This window comes from Scleropages formosus, chromosome 22 (assembly GCF_900964775.1).
Source record: "Scleropages formosus chromosome 22, fSclFor1.1, whole genome shotgun sequence".
Classification (NCBI taxonomy): domain Eukaryota; kingdom Metazoa; phylum Chordata; class Actinopteri; order Osteoglossiformes; family Osteoglossidae; genus Scleropages; species Scleropages formosus.
This window is the reverse complement of record NC_041827.1, coordinates 8,423,897-8,441,571: the sequence shown is the minus strand read 5'-3', so window position 1 is coordinate 8,441,571 and position 17,675 is coordinate 8,423,897. Positions and strand designations below refer to the sequence as shown.

Below are 17,675 nucleotides of genomic sequence, written 5' to 3'. Positions count from 1 at the left end.
TGTTTCAATTAAATATAATTTTTCAGTAGCAACAGCATCTCAGCTGGACGGTAACAAGAGCCGATTGGGGTTCCAACAATATGGAGTTATTATACTAACCCAACTTACTTACCTGCATCATCAGAAATAAGATCCATTCCCAGATAACTAATCTTAAATCTTGCCTGACTAATATAAGAATAGCAATACTTTGTAAATTTTCTTATAATATCACGGTAATGTTTGGCTTTATTTCCATTTTTACTTCACTTAAAAGTATGCCTACGTGTTTAATGAGGTATCACATTGGCAGGGCAGTTATGTCCCTTTTTATGGGGAGCCTGAATGCCCAGATATGGCATCCCTACAGGGACACTCCCCATTGAAAGCTTTCTGAAGGCCCCTCTCTGAAAAGAGAGGCAAGCCACATGCACACACCCGGGACCTGACATTGGCCTGTCTGTAGCCCCTCAGTAACCCCTGACACTGTAGCACGGAGAGGCAGAGGTCTTGAACCAATGGAGGAGAGAAAACAAAAAACAGGAAGGCTAAGCTCACACTCAGGGCACAGCAGCATGGGCTGGGATCTGCAGCGGTTCCATCGCTCAGTGCCTGACCTGCCTGGGTGGACAGGCTCTTTACCATCCTGTCAGGCCTCTGGATCTTAGGGCGTTATTTTGAGATTATCCCAATAAGCCTTCTCCTTGCGGAAAAGGCTCAACCATAACGAGAAGAAAACACAAATGCGACAAGAAACAGCTAGTAAAACCTTGACCTTCTTCAATGAAAAGGTATACAGGAAAATGTTGACGTACATTTCATCAGAATTAAATATTTTAACTGCATATGTATTTTTAATACATTTTTAGATAGTAACTCCCTTGCAAAAGTGCCACCTCCAGTTATTTGTAAGGGCTCTTGACCTGCGGAAAATATCAAACAATGAGGTACAGTTCAAACTGCCAACTTCAGCACATGGTGAACTCCTACAGAATATTTTGCATTAGATTTGTGCTCCGTGAGTTGGGGTTTGCCCTGACTGTGCCGCAGTTGGCAAAGCGCACTTAGAAACTGGGCCAATTCATCATCTGCCCTATTGAGGAGGACAATAAAGGCCAACCGATGCGAGTAAAGAGGGCTGCTGCGCCTCTTCACATGTGATTCTGCTGTGTTGTTTATGAAGGTTACTGGGAGCACGGTGCTGAAACAGTACACCACACCAAACCGCGCTCCCTGCCCCAAGGGCATGCGCCGAGAACTTGCTATTCCAATCAGAGGTTTCCGTCCTTTCTTCAACACAAAGTTGTTAACCACAACTGATCTCATTCGGAATTAAAATCCTCGGTGCTGAGATCTGTTTTAGGAAACAAAACTCGGATTTTGCTCTGAACTTTAGTCACGTTACAGCAAACTGAATCTGGCTAGAATTCCCCCTCACCAAACTGGCCAGACATCTGTCTTCATTAAATGGAACTCAGGGTGCCTGACAGCCACTGAAATGCTAATGTCTCCATGATGAATGAAGATATATGGCTGCTAGATACAGGAAAACAGAGTGAATTCGGCAGAAGGTGAAGAAAAAAGTCTGACTCGAAGATTCGGTTTGGGTGTTTGCGTGATTGTGTGAGGGCTCATTCAGCGCTGAGGTCTGGGCTCACACTGATTCGGACGCTAGCTGGTGTATACTGCCGCAGGACACAGACTAAATGGTGCCCTGGAATCATCCTATGAGGCTCAGCTTCATCTGGAATAGCTCTGTTGTTCAAGCCTGGAGATTGTTGGAGGGACAGCAGGGAAATCAGAGAGCGAAAGAGAGCGAGCGAGCGAGTGAGTGAGAGAGAGAGAGAGAGAGAGAGAGAGAGAGAGAGAGAGCGAGAGAGACCTGGCTGGGCCCATTGGTGTTCCCATAGCTTCTACTGTTACTGTGGAGAGCCTGAACATTCCACTTCTTTTATATATTTATTTTTAACTTTTTTTTTTGTTCCAAAGGAATTTGAGTACATGTGGCAGGCCATTGAAATACCTCCCGTTAACTCGGGAAGGGTAAAGTAAGTGAAATGAACATCGTACAAGTGCGCAAATGAATTTCCGAGCGAAAAGGGGGGGCAAGGCTATGAGGAGAGCAGTAAGCGAAGAGCAGAAAACGTGAGCGGAGAAGTGAGTCACGGTGCCAAGCGTAGAAGCGAAAAGAGCAATTACAGCACATCCCAAATCGTTCATCTCAAAGCGTCTGGATGGAACACAGAGACAGACACGCACAGCACAGCACAGCACAGCACAGCACAGCACAGCACATAAACACACTCGTGTGAGAATGCCAAGTGTACTGGACTGGAATCTTGCTCTTCCTGCAGTGTGCTCTGTGATAACAACAGCCCCCCGTTCCGTGAGGGTCCACGACAGCGTTACTAAGACGCCGAGCTGAAGAGAGGGGGCCGGCCACTTACACTGAATGCTGGAGGTGCCGGTCCAGGCGAAGGGGTCCAGCCCTGGGAAGAAGGGGCTTGCTTTACGGAGCATGCAGGCGCCCTGGCCGGTCACGTTGAAGAGCTGCCGGGGTCCCATCCCCAGGGCCTCCATGCAGTCAAACATGTTCCACCCTCGCGTCCCCCTCAGCTACCAACAGCAAGAAGAAGCGAGACCGCCCTTCTTCCCTCTCGCCCTCCCTGCGTTGCTTTCAAGTCTCAGTGACAAAAAGGAAGAGAGCGAATGAGAATGTGTAGCTTCGCGCTGGTATGGGACTCGTGTCCAGGCTTCAGGACACGTCTCTCCCGAGTCCCTGCCCGGCCCAGCTCTGGTCTATCCCTCTCTCTCAGGGAGTTGATCCCCCGCCTGCTCCGCCACAGTGGAACAGCAGCCCCGCTCCGCGCTCGCTGTCTCCCAGACGCGCCGGAGCAAACCAACCGTCTGAGCCCTTCAGCAGCGAGAGAGAGGTGGATGTGAGCGACGCGGGGAGGAGACAAGGACGGAGCCCGGCCCCGTGGGCGGAACCAGCCGCTCGCAGGCCAAACGCTCCCTCGCTCCTCTTTTCCTTCGGACTTCTTTTTTTCTCTTTCATATTTTGGAGATGAAAACAAACACCCTCCCTTGTCCTCATCCCAAATCTCTCCCCTCTACTCTCTTCCCCCTTGCAGTTTTACCACCTGCATTTCCCTCTCAGTAAATAAGTGCTTTTTCTGAAGCCACCCCCACCCTGCGTCTAATCATAACCAAACCGAAGTGATTACGAAAGCCTCGCTCTAACTTTTACCAGGCCCAGAAAAAATTCTCCTCTCGCAATGCGCTCGCTTTCATCCTTCTGCGTCCACTTAAAACAATAATAATACACAAGTCCTTTTATGCCGAATGGATTTGCTTTATGAACAGGATGAATGTAGGCTGACAAAGGCAATCATTTATTCGTTGTTTGGGTGCTCTTTCAAGTCGTCTCCGACAAATACTTGTACGCTGGTACTTTTCTCTCGGAAGGGCATTCGTTTCTGTCTTCCGGCCTCATCGCTCGGGAATGATGAGTAATTATATTCTACATCAGCAGTTAAGGATGAAGTGTTATCCGTTGCGCGCGCGACACAGGACGCGTTCGGCGATGCCGATAGACACCGACTTGGCGAGGCGCTGCTCGGACACGGGCCGGGGCCCTTTCCCACACGCGGCGGCACACCGGTGAACTGTAGCTCCACCCGCAGGTGTGAACAGAAGCGACATACCGACAAGGGGAAGAGAGGCGAGATGCCCGTGCTGTGGTTGAGCGCGCTGCCTACACAGGAGACACGTGAGAGAGTGAGTTTGTTCCACATCCGCTGGCTCTCGCCCTCCTCGAACAACTTGTATCTCTACATCTCTCCTCTCTGTCTTTTCCTACTGCCGACTTTTCTGTTCTCACACCGCCAAATAATGTTTGAGTACACGTTACGTAACTGCGGGGCTCTTTCCGCGAAGTAAACCGAAGTCTGTAAAGACAATATCTTAACGTGTTTCTTCTCTGATGCTAGAGGCAAATCCCTAAGAGCTATGCAATACGAAGTAACGGGAGAAATAATTGTGGCAACGCTTAATAACTGCAGTAAGAAAGATGGCAGAAACCTGAAGAATCACACGGTGGATGACCGTTATGTGATTACAGCCTTGATCTTCTTCAAATGTCTCTTCTCCCCCTGCCAGCTGGAGAGACTTGGTATGGCTCGCAGACTTTAGAACAGATACCATTTCCTGTCAATCTGTGCTGCAGCATCTATAAACACGCTTTTCTTTCTTTGCCCTCCAACACCCATGCCTCCACACAAACTCCCGTCGCCTCGCGCTCCCTTGGTTTTCTCTCGTTTTTTTTTTTCTCTTTCTGCCGACATTCTGTTTAACGCCTACGTGTCTCACCGCTGACCTGTTTCCACAAACTCCAAAAACAGCCCAAGATTTAAATTAGCTCTTATAGTATGCAACAGACTTGACTCTGCATCAGCCACCCATTCTCAAAAGCACCGGACATCCATGGGCGGAGTTTGTGGTGTCCCACTGTTGACATGTGCTATTGAGAACGCTATGACAACACTTGAGTAACCTTGTTGTTTTGGCAATAAGGATTATTTTTAATATCGTTTCAGACGAAAGAGGCGGCCCTCCCTCCATTTGCTCTGTATGCCCGGCCGCCCTTTGTCCGCACTCCTTTTGCGCCTTCCACCCTTCATCTTGTTTCCCAACGCCGCACCAACTTTCTCTCTCCTCCTCGTTCTCGCTCGCGCGCGCACTCAAACTTTTACCGACACATCCTTTTCACTTTGCCCCTGCCTAATTTGTTAATGCTTTTATTGGAGTGCTTTCCGGATAAAGTTATTCCCGCCAAGGGTAGCACGTATTGTGCTGTTCGCTTTCCCTCTCTCACCTCTCGCTCTCTCCCTATTGTTCTGTCCAGTTTCCGTGAAAGATCACTCAACAAATCCAGAGGCCTGCGAAGCATTCGATGCACTGAAGCGGCACCTTAAAAATGTCCCGAATGTGAGTGTCCTTTCAGCTCGATACCGCGGTGCCATATCAGGAGTGCGGAGGCTGGACTTTCTCACCTGCCTGCTCGCCTCACCTTAACGCCCTCTCTAGAATGCAGCCCTTAATTCGGTTGCTCTGGCCTCACTTTAGTGGCTTCTTCTGTTACACTGCGCTTGGTTCTCGTAGTCCAGAGCGTTTCTTGATACTCCACACATTCTGTGCATGGTTGACCCCTCCCCCTCTTCTCCCTCCTCCTTTTCCTTCCCAGTCCAAGAAGGCTGAACTCTGTAACAAACCCCCACTGGGCCGATAACTTTCCCCCAAACTTATCCTGCCCCTCCCTCCCTTCAACGCTTGCTCTTTTTTCCTCCTCTGTGCACTCCATATCCCTCGCTTTCTCTGGTCTCAGTTATTCTTTCTTTCCATTTTTCTCTCTCATGTTCACTTTCTTAATATTTTTTTAAATCAAATTACTGCGTGACCCCCCTGTCGTGTTTCCACTGTAACTGCACGTCACTCACTACTGCTTTCAGTAACTAAAACAAAGTGAAGAATGGACATTTTTCCCCAATCCCTTTTGTGGAACAAAATTACATTATATATTGCTGTAAGAGCTGAAGCCGGGCTTTTTCTCTCTACGCAGACATGGAAACGCAGGTGAGTCCATATTAATCTTTATCATTTCCTTACCGCCCCCCCCCCCGTCCTAGATCCTGTCGTGGCAGGGAACTGTACAGTTTCAGGCAACGCCGTCTTCTCCACACCTTGAGACAATTAAACCCCCCCCCCACCCTTCTCCAAGTCTGCAGAGCCCAGCGAGACGGAGAGGGAATGGGAGCCAGAATGCAGACAGGAAGGCAGAGGCCCGTTTTCTTTCCCTTGCCGGCTTTAGCTTTCTCTCTGCTCCAGTTGAAGAAGACCTCGTACCCACTCCTCATAGGACGTTAGAAAGAGGTTTTAATTGTCGCCATAATATTAGGTTTTTTCAAAATGACATACACTCGTTGTGTCCTACAACATGCATAGTAGATATTCTCCGCATTTGCTGATACACCATAGTTAGTGTGCATTAGTTGCAAGCTAAAAGTAGAACTTGGTACCTTTGGTCACATTTCTTTCACCTTGAGGTGCACTGAGGAGGAATGCCTGGTCGGCAGCTCAGCTCCTCTGAAAGCAGGCGTGTGCTCTGCAGACGTGCTGAAACACATTGCCTGCGATGACAGAGACGTGGACCACTGCGCCAGCTCTCCCAGTACCCCCTAAGCTCAAGTTACCATTTTTCTGAGCCGGTCCCCTGGCCAGGCCAGGCAAAAAACGGCACGCCCCCCCTCCCCAAACCCCCTCAGGCACCTGGGTTAGGAGAACAATTGTAGGGTCAGTGTGAGTGCAACCCCCACCAAATAACGTCAAAATGTGTTAGGTTTTTTATGCCATAGGAGGGTTCAGAAGCATCTATCATCCAGCATGACATTACCAGTATGGTTTTGGAGTGTGCATTATGCTGCAAAAGAAAATACTGACTCTGCTGTCATATTCTAAATGCAAACCCTGGCATGTTGGGTGTGTCTCAACAGAACGCTTCATCACTACTGGGATTTTACAGAAGAGTTCAGTGGAACCACATTTCTCAGCTCTGAGTCACACTTACGACTCATCGGACCTTTTGCATGCAAGTTCATGACTCACGCACATAGACTCGGATGTGAAGTCACAAATAATATAGACATGTAAACAGAACACATTCTGATGAGCACTTGCCAGACACAGAAGATAATGTCACCTGACATGCATATGTTAACTGCCTATGAGTCTTTGTATGACTCCTAAGAATGAAGGATATTTGCAATTGTCTCATTTTGCACCAGAGCACCATTCTTAACTGGTCTGGATTTTCATTTATCTGGTCTACAACATCCGGCGTAGGTCTGCACCATTCATTCTGCCGTAATAAATTGAGACCACCTTTGAAAAATGAGCCAATCAATTGAATGAGAGAGATTGTGAGACTCATTGCATTACAGGAACAAGGTACCCACAATCTCAGTTGTGATCTGACACTCTGTCATCTCACTCCCCTACTCATGTCTGTGTTTTCGTGTCCTCTGTTTTGCACCGTTGTGCTTTAAGTTTCGAATTATTCGGCAGGTCGCAGGGAAATTTCTCAAGATGACCGTATAAAACACCCACAATTTCTAAACTTTTCTCCCTCTCCCTCTTAAAATCACAGTTTATAGATTTTGATATGTCTTATTCTAAGGACAAGGACTATTCGACTTCTTCGTCACAAGCTCCCACAAAGGGAAAAGAGCTAAAGCCACCACTGAGAAAAGACTGGCTGAAACCATGCAAGTAAAGAAGGTTGTTGTGGACACATTGGAAGTTTTTAGCACAGTAGAAGAGACTGCGGCTTTGGCCACCAGTTACATGACCTGCCCTAGCAGTTCACCTTCCTGGGTAGACTTGGTGGCATGGATGAGAGAGATATCATCTGGTCAAGCATCCCATCGGGGTGTTATGAATGAGATGTTCAATCAACCAAACTAAGCTAATCAAGCTAAGCACCTTGGAAATTTAACCACTTTTCTTGGACAGGGTTGTGGAGGTCTGGAATATGTGGGCACAAGGCTGACTGGGATACAGACTGGATTCATAACAGGGTAGCGACATGCACATACACTCACTTATTCACACACTACAGGTAGGCCTAATGTAACGTCACCAATTGACTTGAACTACACGTGTTTAGACCGTGGGAAGAAACTGGAGCAACAGGAGGAAATCCACACCGACAGAACATACAAACTCCATATAGACTGAGCTGGATTCGAATTTACGCCTGAAGATCTCAGGCACTGTGAGGCAGCAGTATTACTGACTGTGCCACCATCCTACCGAAGCTAAAATCCATCAAGTCAAAAAGTACAAAGGTGCTGACTTATAAGGTAGGGTAAGTACAGCTGATCTGAACTCATCTCTTTGCAACCACTTGTGTCATTTTCAGAGTGCAGGAGGGTGTGGAAAAGGTTTACCATTGGCTTCTTCTGCAGATGTCTTTGGATTGTGAACACACAGAACAAATGCAAACGCCTCCATAGAGACTGAGAGAGGATCAAACCCCAGATCCAAAACCACAGCCATGCACTGTGAGGCACTGGCACTACCTACCATGTCACTGTGCCTCCTTACTGACCTACATGCATTTGTGTTGAAGAGCTTGTGATAATGATGTGTTGGGTTTGGTGAATTTCCCCCTAACACCTACTGTACAGTGTCCTCTAACGGCCTGTCACTGTGCAGAACAAAGCGTTTCTCACTCTGCTGATGATCAGTACAAACCTAATGACCACAGTGACGTCATGCTTTTATTGTAAAAACGATGGCAGAAATCATTTTAATTAGAGAATGGTCCATACTTTCCAGGCTCAGACAAATGCCTGCTTCATTTATGCAATACACCAGTTGATGTTTGACATCAGTGCCCAGTAGAGAAGGCATATATTCATTAAATCATAAAAGACTGAGATTACTGAGTACGTACAATAAGAAAACTAAATTCTGCTGTGAATGCTTCAACAGCTTCTGTGAAAATTAATTGTGTTTTATGATAACTAAGTAACCCCGGAAAAATAAGATGTCAAACGGGCATAGCAAAACAAAGGCTGAATAAACGCAACTCAATAAACTGCTAACAATCACAAGCTAAATCCTTGGCAGCAGTTCAAATGAAAAATTTTCCAAGCATAATTGGTGTCTTACAAATTGGGTTCTGTCTGAGAACTGAGGCTATTAAGCACAAAGAGGAGCACATGTTTTGGAGCAACTGTGAAGTCAGTCTTGGCCAGCATAGGCCACCAGTTTTCCAGCACTACCAAATATGTGCCCTGTCCACCCATGTCTGAAGTCACACCCATTTCTGTGTTCCATTAGCCTGTTCCTCTCGCACACGTGCCTAGAACGCCTCACATCCTCAGTTCAAGGCTCTTTATCTCAGTCTGCCGTGGTCACATGCCATCTCCCGCACACCCTGACGCGCTCACATTCTCTCTAGGCGCCTCTCACTTTGTCTTCGGCACAATCCTTTCCATTTCATTTTGAGGTGCCTTACTTGCATTCCAAAAAAACAATGATGTTTTCATGACTCATAAATGAAATCTGGACAGTAAAAGAACAACAATGTCCAATAACAGTAAGACACCTCTCATTTACATTTATTCATTTAGCAGACGCTTTTGTCCAAAGCGACATACATCTCAGCAAAAGTACAATTTATGCATTACATTGAGAGAAGGAGACATAGCTGCAGACATGAAAGTCTCAGGCAAACCTAGTTTGTTCCCTACCACTTGCTGCACCGAGGTTCATCGTTCAAGTAGGTGCATAAGACACAGACAAATCCCGATACCCACACCAATTTTTTTCTTTTTTGTATTAAATATTATAAGATACACAAATGAGCAAGTACAATGCAAGAGTAATGGCTGAATAAAGGTTGTATCTGGGGATGCTTCTGGAGTTACGATGCATGAACAGTTACACCATAGGCGATCTGAAGAGATCTTGGGCAAAGCGGATCTGGAAAAGGTGGGTTTTCGGACCCTTCTCGAAAACAGAGTTTCCACAGTTCTGAGTGACAGGGGAAGGTCATTCCACCACAACGGACCCAGAACCGAGAACCTCTGAGCTTTGCCTTTCGTGCGCGGGACCACCAAGCGAGCAGAAGTAGACGAGCGAAGGGGCCTGGCTGGGGTGTCCCGGTTGATCAAGTCCTGTAAATAATCTCACTTGCTCGGATGCTCTTCCCGCTCTATTTTCTACCTTCGTTTTGAGTTCCTTTTCTTTTGCAACATTTTATGCTTTGTTCTGCAGTGCAGCAAGCATAGAAATATTATCTATGGCTTTATAGTTTTATGGCATATATTTTATGTGGCTTCCTAAATCCGTCTGCTCAAAGGAGCCCATACACAGCATTTCACCACAACTGAAAATCTCATCACCGCCACAAATTGCATTTTGGAATGTTGCGCTTTTTTCAGATTTTTTAAAAATAATTGTTTCCTTTGCATCTAATTGTTTTGAAAGCGCTACTGAAAAACTAAAATTGAACGACTGTGAGAAAGGGAAATGGGGTTGAGGAGGACGGGCCGGTGACGCAGCACTTAATAACAGGCAGTATCGTAACTGTATCTGCCTTTCACAATGACTGCCACACTCCTGCCCCCTGATGAAATGTCTTTACTGTTCATTACAACTGTATGGCCGCGTTGAGAAAGCAAACCGGTAGTGGTGGATGTCCGATGGGGTCACGATGGAAACTAGGAGTGGAGCAACCACCTGGACTGACAGTGTGGGTGCAGCAGTTACTGGTAAGAGAAGAACACAGAAAGGCTACCTGTGTCACTCTCAGTGTACGTCACCTAAAGTTAGTGCTGGCAGTGGAAAACATTGCTGAACCATAGCCTGTAAATAAAATAGTATAAACACACACACACACACATACACACACAAATACATACTCTCACAAACAACCAGGATTTCAAATTTATAAACTAATGATAAATTAAATTAATTTAAAAATTCAAAGAACAATTTTTAACATTAACACTAACCAAAGATGCATTTATTTTAATCTCTTTCTAGCTTGGCAACTTTAATTTCTTAGTTCATATGCAGTAATGGCTCGTATATCCCCACATTTTCTTTGAATATTATGTGAAAAAGAAGGGAAAGGAATGTTAATATCGGGAGGAAATATTCCTTTGTTTTTTTTTGGAATATTTTTCACAAATAGTGCAAACACACACATCATCCGAAACCGCTTGTCCTATACGGGGCCTAACCCGGAAACACAGAGCATAAGGCTGGAGGGGGAGGGGACACACTCAGGACGGGACATCAGTCCATCACAAGGTACCCCAAGCGGGACTCGAATCCCAGACCCACCAGAGAGCAGGACCCAGCCAAACCCACCGCACCACTGCACCCCCCCACTGCAAACTATATTGTGTATTTTATTTATATAGTGTATTTTCTTCTATTATTTTAAAATGGAAGTGTAATTATAGGAATTGGAACGTAAATATTTCAGGTGGATTCATAGTTATACTGTTTCCAGATTTAGATTTAGTCTTTCTGGTCTGTCTGCAATGATTTTATGGTATCATATACTTTACCTGCTTGCCTATTTCAGAAATGGAGACTTCTGGCAGAGGATGAGACTAAATCAAATGTAGTTTGACTGATGTATTTCACCACAAGCATGTGAATTACATACATACAACCTGTCATTCTGTGCTTTGGAAGAAATCCAGTTTGAGACCGTGCTGCAGAAGGAAGTCTATTAACCTTGTGCTGGAAATACAAAGTAACGCCTCGTCTAGATTAATTTTTATGCAATCTTCAGTTCCTCGGTTATTGCCGGACCCTAATTTACATTACATTTACCTTTATTTATTTAGCGGACGGTTTTCTTCAAAGCGAATCTCAATGAACTCTATGTGGTGTTATGAGCCCACACACCTTATTCACCGTGGTGACTTACACTGCTAAATACACTACTTAATGGGTCACTCATCCATACATCAGTGCAACACACACACTCTCTCTCTGCGTCACTCACACACTGTGGGGGAATTTGTCTCATTTCCTATACGGAGCTCAATATTTCATAGCAAATTTTGGAAAAGAAGCCACAATGAAGAACCACACTGAATGCTTTGAACACAGCTCCAGCATTTCACCGTCTCACTTGAGAGCCCATGCAGCCCTCTGGCTTTTCCTGATGGCAGGGAAATTCTTGCTTAGTGAGTAAGAAGCTTTTTGGACGTTAAATGCAGAGTTCAACTTTAATTCATTTTCACAAATATGTCTCTGTTCTCCATTGCTAGGATCTGATATGTTCTTTTTTATGCCTCTATCCCTCACACACAAACACACACATACAGTGGCATATATGCACACACACAAAGAAACCACTGCCAGCGGAAGGTCTGGACACAGCCCAGCACTTCATGTGGAGTTTTATATAAATAAATAATTACGTACAATGTGCTGTTTGTGCTTAGTCCCTTCAATAGCAGTAAGCCTTATTTTCCTGTTATGTTTTTTCTCCACAGAACTGTGGCATGCATTCTTTTAAAGCTCCATTTTTCCATTCCATCTTAGACCTCTTCCCACCAGAATTTTAGTTTTTATAACTCTCTGGAGATTAAGGAGCTGACATAGCAACTATGTGTGTATGTGGGGGGGGGGGGGGGGGGGGGGGGGGGTGTTTTCATGTGTAATTAATATACTACATGAGCAAACTGTGTGTGTGTGTGTGTGTGTGTGTGTGTGTGGCTAAGCTTTTTTTCGATGAATATGTTTTTCTGCTGTTTGTGTGCTGTACAATGCAATGTGTACATGCATATTATGTATGTATATATATATATATGTCTGTGTATACATGTATATACGTATATGTACCTATATGCATTTATTTTATTTATTATATATTTCTGCAGTACACAGGATATAGAATGGAGTTTAAATGTAATTTTTCATAAGGATTTTAGTTTAGATGCTCTTGTCTTTTATTTTACTAAATAGTGCATGGTTTCATGTTTGCTTGATTACATTATAAAAGAAAGGTACATGTTGGCTTAAGCTTGTTCATTTTAATATACAGATATATAGATCGACTTTTAGTTTCTCTTCTGTTAATGAAAGGGAGAGAATTGCCACTATTGCAATTTCAAATGAGTGCAAAAATACTTGAGATACTCTAGCACATACTGTCATAAAATCATAACATTGAAGGACATTTAACTAAACCTGAAGTGTGAAATTTAGCATTTTTTTGTCTCAGATTTTAACACAGCCAACAGTATGAATGCAGATCACGATAACTGAATAATAGTAAAACTGTGAAAGGTTTTACATCAGGAATAAAGAGGACGAAAATCATGGAGGCTTTCTTGAGTTTAACCACTATGAGAGCTGTTCAATTATTCATCAAAATTACGGAAAGTTTACACCATATCGTATATATAATTTTGTTTTTATTCTAAGTAAAATGGATGTGATTCTCTTATAATTTAAAAAACACTCACAAAAGATATTATACTTGTTACTGGTGGGGCAGAAGCAGTATGGAAACAGTGTAGTTCGTTAATCCTTGTTTGTTTGTTATTGGTTCCATGCTTTTTCTCATCAGTTAAACGATTGTGGCTACTTTAGTTATACACTAGTTTTGTGTTAGCTGCAGCATAACAACTGGCACAATGTGATAGCTGGCAGTGCTGCTATCTCATACCCCCTGACTTGGTTGGGAGTACGTAAGAATCCAGTTCACTCTTTTTTGGGATTTTTCATGTCCTCTCATCTTGATTGCATGTTTTTTTGATTTTCTTCTCAGTTCAAAGACATGCATTTAGGTTAACTGGTGACCTTGAATTGCCCTAAGTGTGCGAATGTGTGTGGCTACCCTGCAGCAGGCTGGTGCCCCTTTCAGAGTGTATCGTGCCTAGTCTAGTACCCTGTGACTCCAGGACAGGCTCCAGACCACCATGACCCTGCCTTGGACAAGTGATGAACAATATTGACGGTTATATTCACATTAAGAATTCATGTATTCTAATAGCAAACAAAATGAGTCTTCTCAAAATATCACAGCTGTAGGATTTTTATTAAACAAACTCTCACCTCACACATTAAAGCTCAACATTAAGAGACATGGTGGTTAAGCAGAATGAGCATGTAGTTACAAAAATATTTGTCCCCTCAGGCATTAGGACAAGCAGTTAACAACAGTGTGTTTGTGTGACTGCAACGATATTTCTTCTTGGACTGACATCCTCTGTTTGTCATCTTGAGACCTTGTATGCACTTTAGCCCTGTACTAATCAGCATGGTAAGCCACCTTGGACACAAGTACCAGAATGTTTCGAGTTAAAGCCCAACTCCCTGCTATTGCTAGAACACCCTTGAGCTAAGAACTTTCCCTACTGTAACCGTTCCTCTAAAGATGCCCAGCTGTAAAAATGGGTCAAATACTGTAAGTTATGCAGGCAAAATGTCAGTTATTCAATAAAATAATATGATACTGATTCCCAAAATATTTAAAAACTAGATACAGCAGAGTGGGGTGTGGTGGCTCAGCGGGCTTGGCCAGGTCCTGCCGGGTGGTGGGTCTGGGGTTCGAGTCCTGCTTGGGGTGCCTTGCGATGGACTGGCGTCCCATCCTGGGTGTGTCCCCTCCAGCCTTGCGCCCTGTGTTGCTGGGTTAGGCTCGGGACAAGCAATTTCAGACTGTGTGTGTGTAGATACGGCGGATTGACAGAATACAGTTAATTTCAACCAACGAACAGATTCTTTTTTCACTTTCATCACATAGAGACAACCTGAAGTGAACCCTAAATATTGATTATTATGACTTTATCTCATAAAGTTAAAGTCTGTTCAATTTCTCTTGCTATGAGAGACATCGCACATTTTATAGAAGCCAGTCCCAGTTCCAGCTGCCTTTGGTTAAAGACATAATCGGTTACGGAAAACAGCCTGCCATTCGCAACTCCATATGACTATTCGGACATACCGCTGGTAATGGAAAGCACCTTGTTAAGCCGTGCAAGTAATCATACAAAAAATAGCGTTGAGCATGTGCGCAGGGTCGGTTTCCTCTGGGCTACACAAAAGAGGAAGACAACAGAAGGCTTGCAGGCCAATCATCTGTTCTTCATTTGTTTCCTGAGATGCATTGCCCTGCTTTTCCAACGGTGCTTTGATCGATACGTTTCCACTGAAAAGAACAGCAGCTTTAACTATCCAGGAACAACCTTGAGCCGAGGGGGCCGGAGAAGATGTGCGGACCAGGTGGATAACAGGTGAGCATGTTTCTGCATTCTCTTTACCGGGAGCCGAAGCAATGCAGCAGGGCTGGATGCCTCTGTGTGACAGCGACGGGCCCGGCTCGTAAATTTTGAGCATTCTCAGACACGGTGTCGCTGACACGCTCCGCTACCTCTGCTGAGGCTAAAGAAGTATTTAAGGGGCTCCGATGTTATCAAGCGTCCACCATGCGGTGACAATGGGCTCCTGGCTATTTCCGTAAAGGGCTCCGAAAATGACAGATAAGCTCCGGAGCGCTAACTGGCTTTCTGACATTCTCTCTCTGTGAAAATATACACACACACACAAAGATGCACATGCACACAAAAGAGGTACAAGCATTTACATCTCCTGCACAGATTACGAAGTGTCAGCAGAGCTGAACTTGAGCCACGTCCATAGCCCGCATACCTGTCGCCGCAGTCCGTTCGTCTGCTCCCTGCCTGCCCCTGCCCCATCCTCTCTCTTTTGCTTGCCTTTTGTGCCGAACAGGTATTTCTGAACAGGTTATCGACATTGCAGCTGTGTGACGAGGCTCCCGTCGGCCAGCGTCGCTCTCTGTGCGCAGCCTCGGTAAATGTAGGCGTGACCTCAACTGTCGGCTAAAAGCAATTTTGCACGGAGCTCAGATCTACGGAAGAATGCGACACTTTAAAGACTGCCTTCTCTGCGCTTCGTCCGTTACGCAGCCTTTCACCGCAGTCAAGTCCGCCCATAATAAAAAGAGGGTTTGAGCTAAATAAATCAGACGGCCTAAAGCATTTGAAACGGCAGATGTGTTTTTTTTAGTCTGACGGCGCTGAGGATTAGACAAAGACGTCAAAATATGTATCAGTAAGACAGCAGCACATAAGAGGAGTTCCAAAAGTTGACTTATGCCATGATCATCTCTCATTCTCTCCACCTGAGTGTAGCGTCTTCTGAACCAGGACTCATTCGCATGTAATGTAAATATGAAATAGTAAGGAGTTCATCAAAGAGCAGACATAACAATACAAAGGCTAACTTGTACTTACATTTATTTATCAGACACTTTTCTCCAAAGCAACTTCCAGTGAACTCTATGTAGTGTTACCAGCCCACACACCTTATTCACCGTGGTGACTTACACTGCTAGATACACTACTTACAATAGGCCACTCATCCATACATCAGTGGAACACACCCTCTCTGTGTCACTCACACACTATGGGGGAACCTGAACAGCATGTTTTTGGACTGTGGGAGGAAACCAGAGCACCTGGAGGAAACCCACACAGACATGAGGAGAACATGCAAACTCCAGACAGACTGAGCAGGGATCGAAACTCCGTCCTCTCACACCACCTAGGCACCGTGAAGCAGCAGCCCTACTTGCTGTGCTGCCCACATTATGTGGTTGTGTGATGGCATTCGCTGTGTCAGCCAGTACAGTACCCTCATACTTTTTCAGCAATGCAGACAAGCACGAAATCAGCGCAGCTCAAGACAAAGGTGCATTTTTTTTTCTTTGCACACACCTATTCCCACAGAACATGTTGTAAACAGGTCTTACTGCAGCACTTGTCCTTAAATGTCATAACTCTCCAGAAGCACTTAGTTTCTTAGGTATAACTCAGGATATGAGAACTTCTATATCTCCTTCTATTAGAGCTTCTCCCACATCTGTCCCAGGACCCGCACATCACATCCATACACTACCCATGCAAAGGAAGAATCGCATTCGAAAGCTTCCGCTTCATCAGCAGTGTATTTTTTTTTTTACTTTTTTTGTCAATTCACTTGTCACCACGTGGACTTTGTTATTGTGTCATAACCTCCTGTCCTTAGAGCCATCATTTCTTGTACTGTGCTTTTGAAACATCCTGATCGTCATTTGTTATATTTTTGAAATATCCTTTACAGTCCATCGAGGCGTCAGTTTGCGTATACATTTTTCAGGGTCTGTCGAGAAGCAAGGTTACCGTGCGTGTCAGTACGTGCTCACGTGTGTACACACATGGCCATGTTCTACCCTTGTGTGCATCTACATGTAGGCTATGTATCCACCTTTGTGTGCACCTGACTCAGAGGGGGACGTGGTGGCACAGTGGGTTGGACTGGGTCCTGCTCTCCGGTGGGTCTGGGGTTCGAACCCTGCTTGGGGTGCCCTGTGATGGACTGGCGTCCTGTCCTGGGTGTGTCCCGTCCAGCCTTATACCCTGAGTTGCTGAGTTGGGCTCTGGCTCCCTATGACCCTGTAGGGGACAAGTGGTTCTGACAGTGTGTGTGTGTGTGTCTCTCTGACTTGGAGGCTGGGAAGAAACAGAAGTGTGGGACTACATTAGGCTGGTGTTTCTGTTGATGCAGACAAGGTGCCTGGAATTGCACTATTATGTTTGTATATTGTGATGTTTGTGTTTTTGTTTACCCTCTTGAAAAAGCCTATGTCCTCATGAGGGCTCTTTAATGCAATTAAAGCCTTTTTTCTGTTGGAACCACAGCTGCTCTGCACCTCAGTCCTAGTCCTCCCCCATCTGGTTTTCCTGCACTTCATTACCACTCGGTATGTACGCTCGTACCTGTGTCTGTATCTGTATGTACCTGAGGACTATTTAGTTGCTTGTGTGTATGTTTAATTTTGATTTTTATATTCACGTCTGTGCATATATGACTTTTGCATATATTCATCTGTATGTATAACTGTTTGCATGCATGCGTGAGAGGGTCCGTGTGTGTATTTGTGTATCTCTGCCAGTCTACAAGGCAGGATATGTTCACCACTGTTCTATTGCACCACTAACTCACCTCCAGGGCTCTCAGCTGCCAGGATTGACACCTGAAATGTTGGCACTACATACAGACAAGTTTCGACCAGAGGAACACCTGGCAAAAGA

General features: G+C 45.0%; 1 protein-coding gene across 3 annotated transcripts in view; it reads right to left on the bottom strand.

Moving 5' to 3' along the window:
- LOC108918467 (retinoic acid receptor gamma-A-like) overlaps window positions 1–17,675 on the bottom strand; it is a 45,365-nt gene that overhangs the window by 14,551 nt on the left and 13,139 nt on the right. The window contains exon 1 of one of the 3 annotated variants that reach the window (XM_018725742.2): window positions 2,427–3,377. The exons of the other annotated variants lie outside the window; for them this stretch is intronic. Within the exon in view, the coding sequence (XP_018581258.1) occupies window positions 2,427–2,571 (145 nt within the window). The 5' untranslated portion in view covers window positions 2,572–3,377. Of the gene's footprint in view, window positions 1–2,426; window positions 3,378–17,675 lie in introns of those variants that run through there. 3 annotated transcript variants of the gene reach the window in all.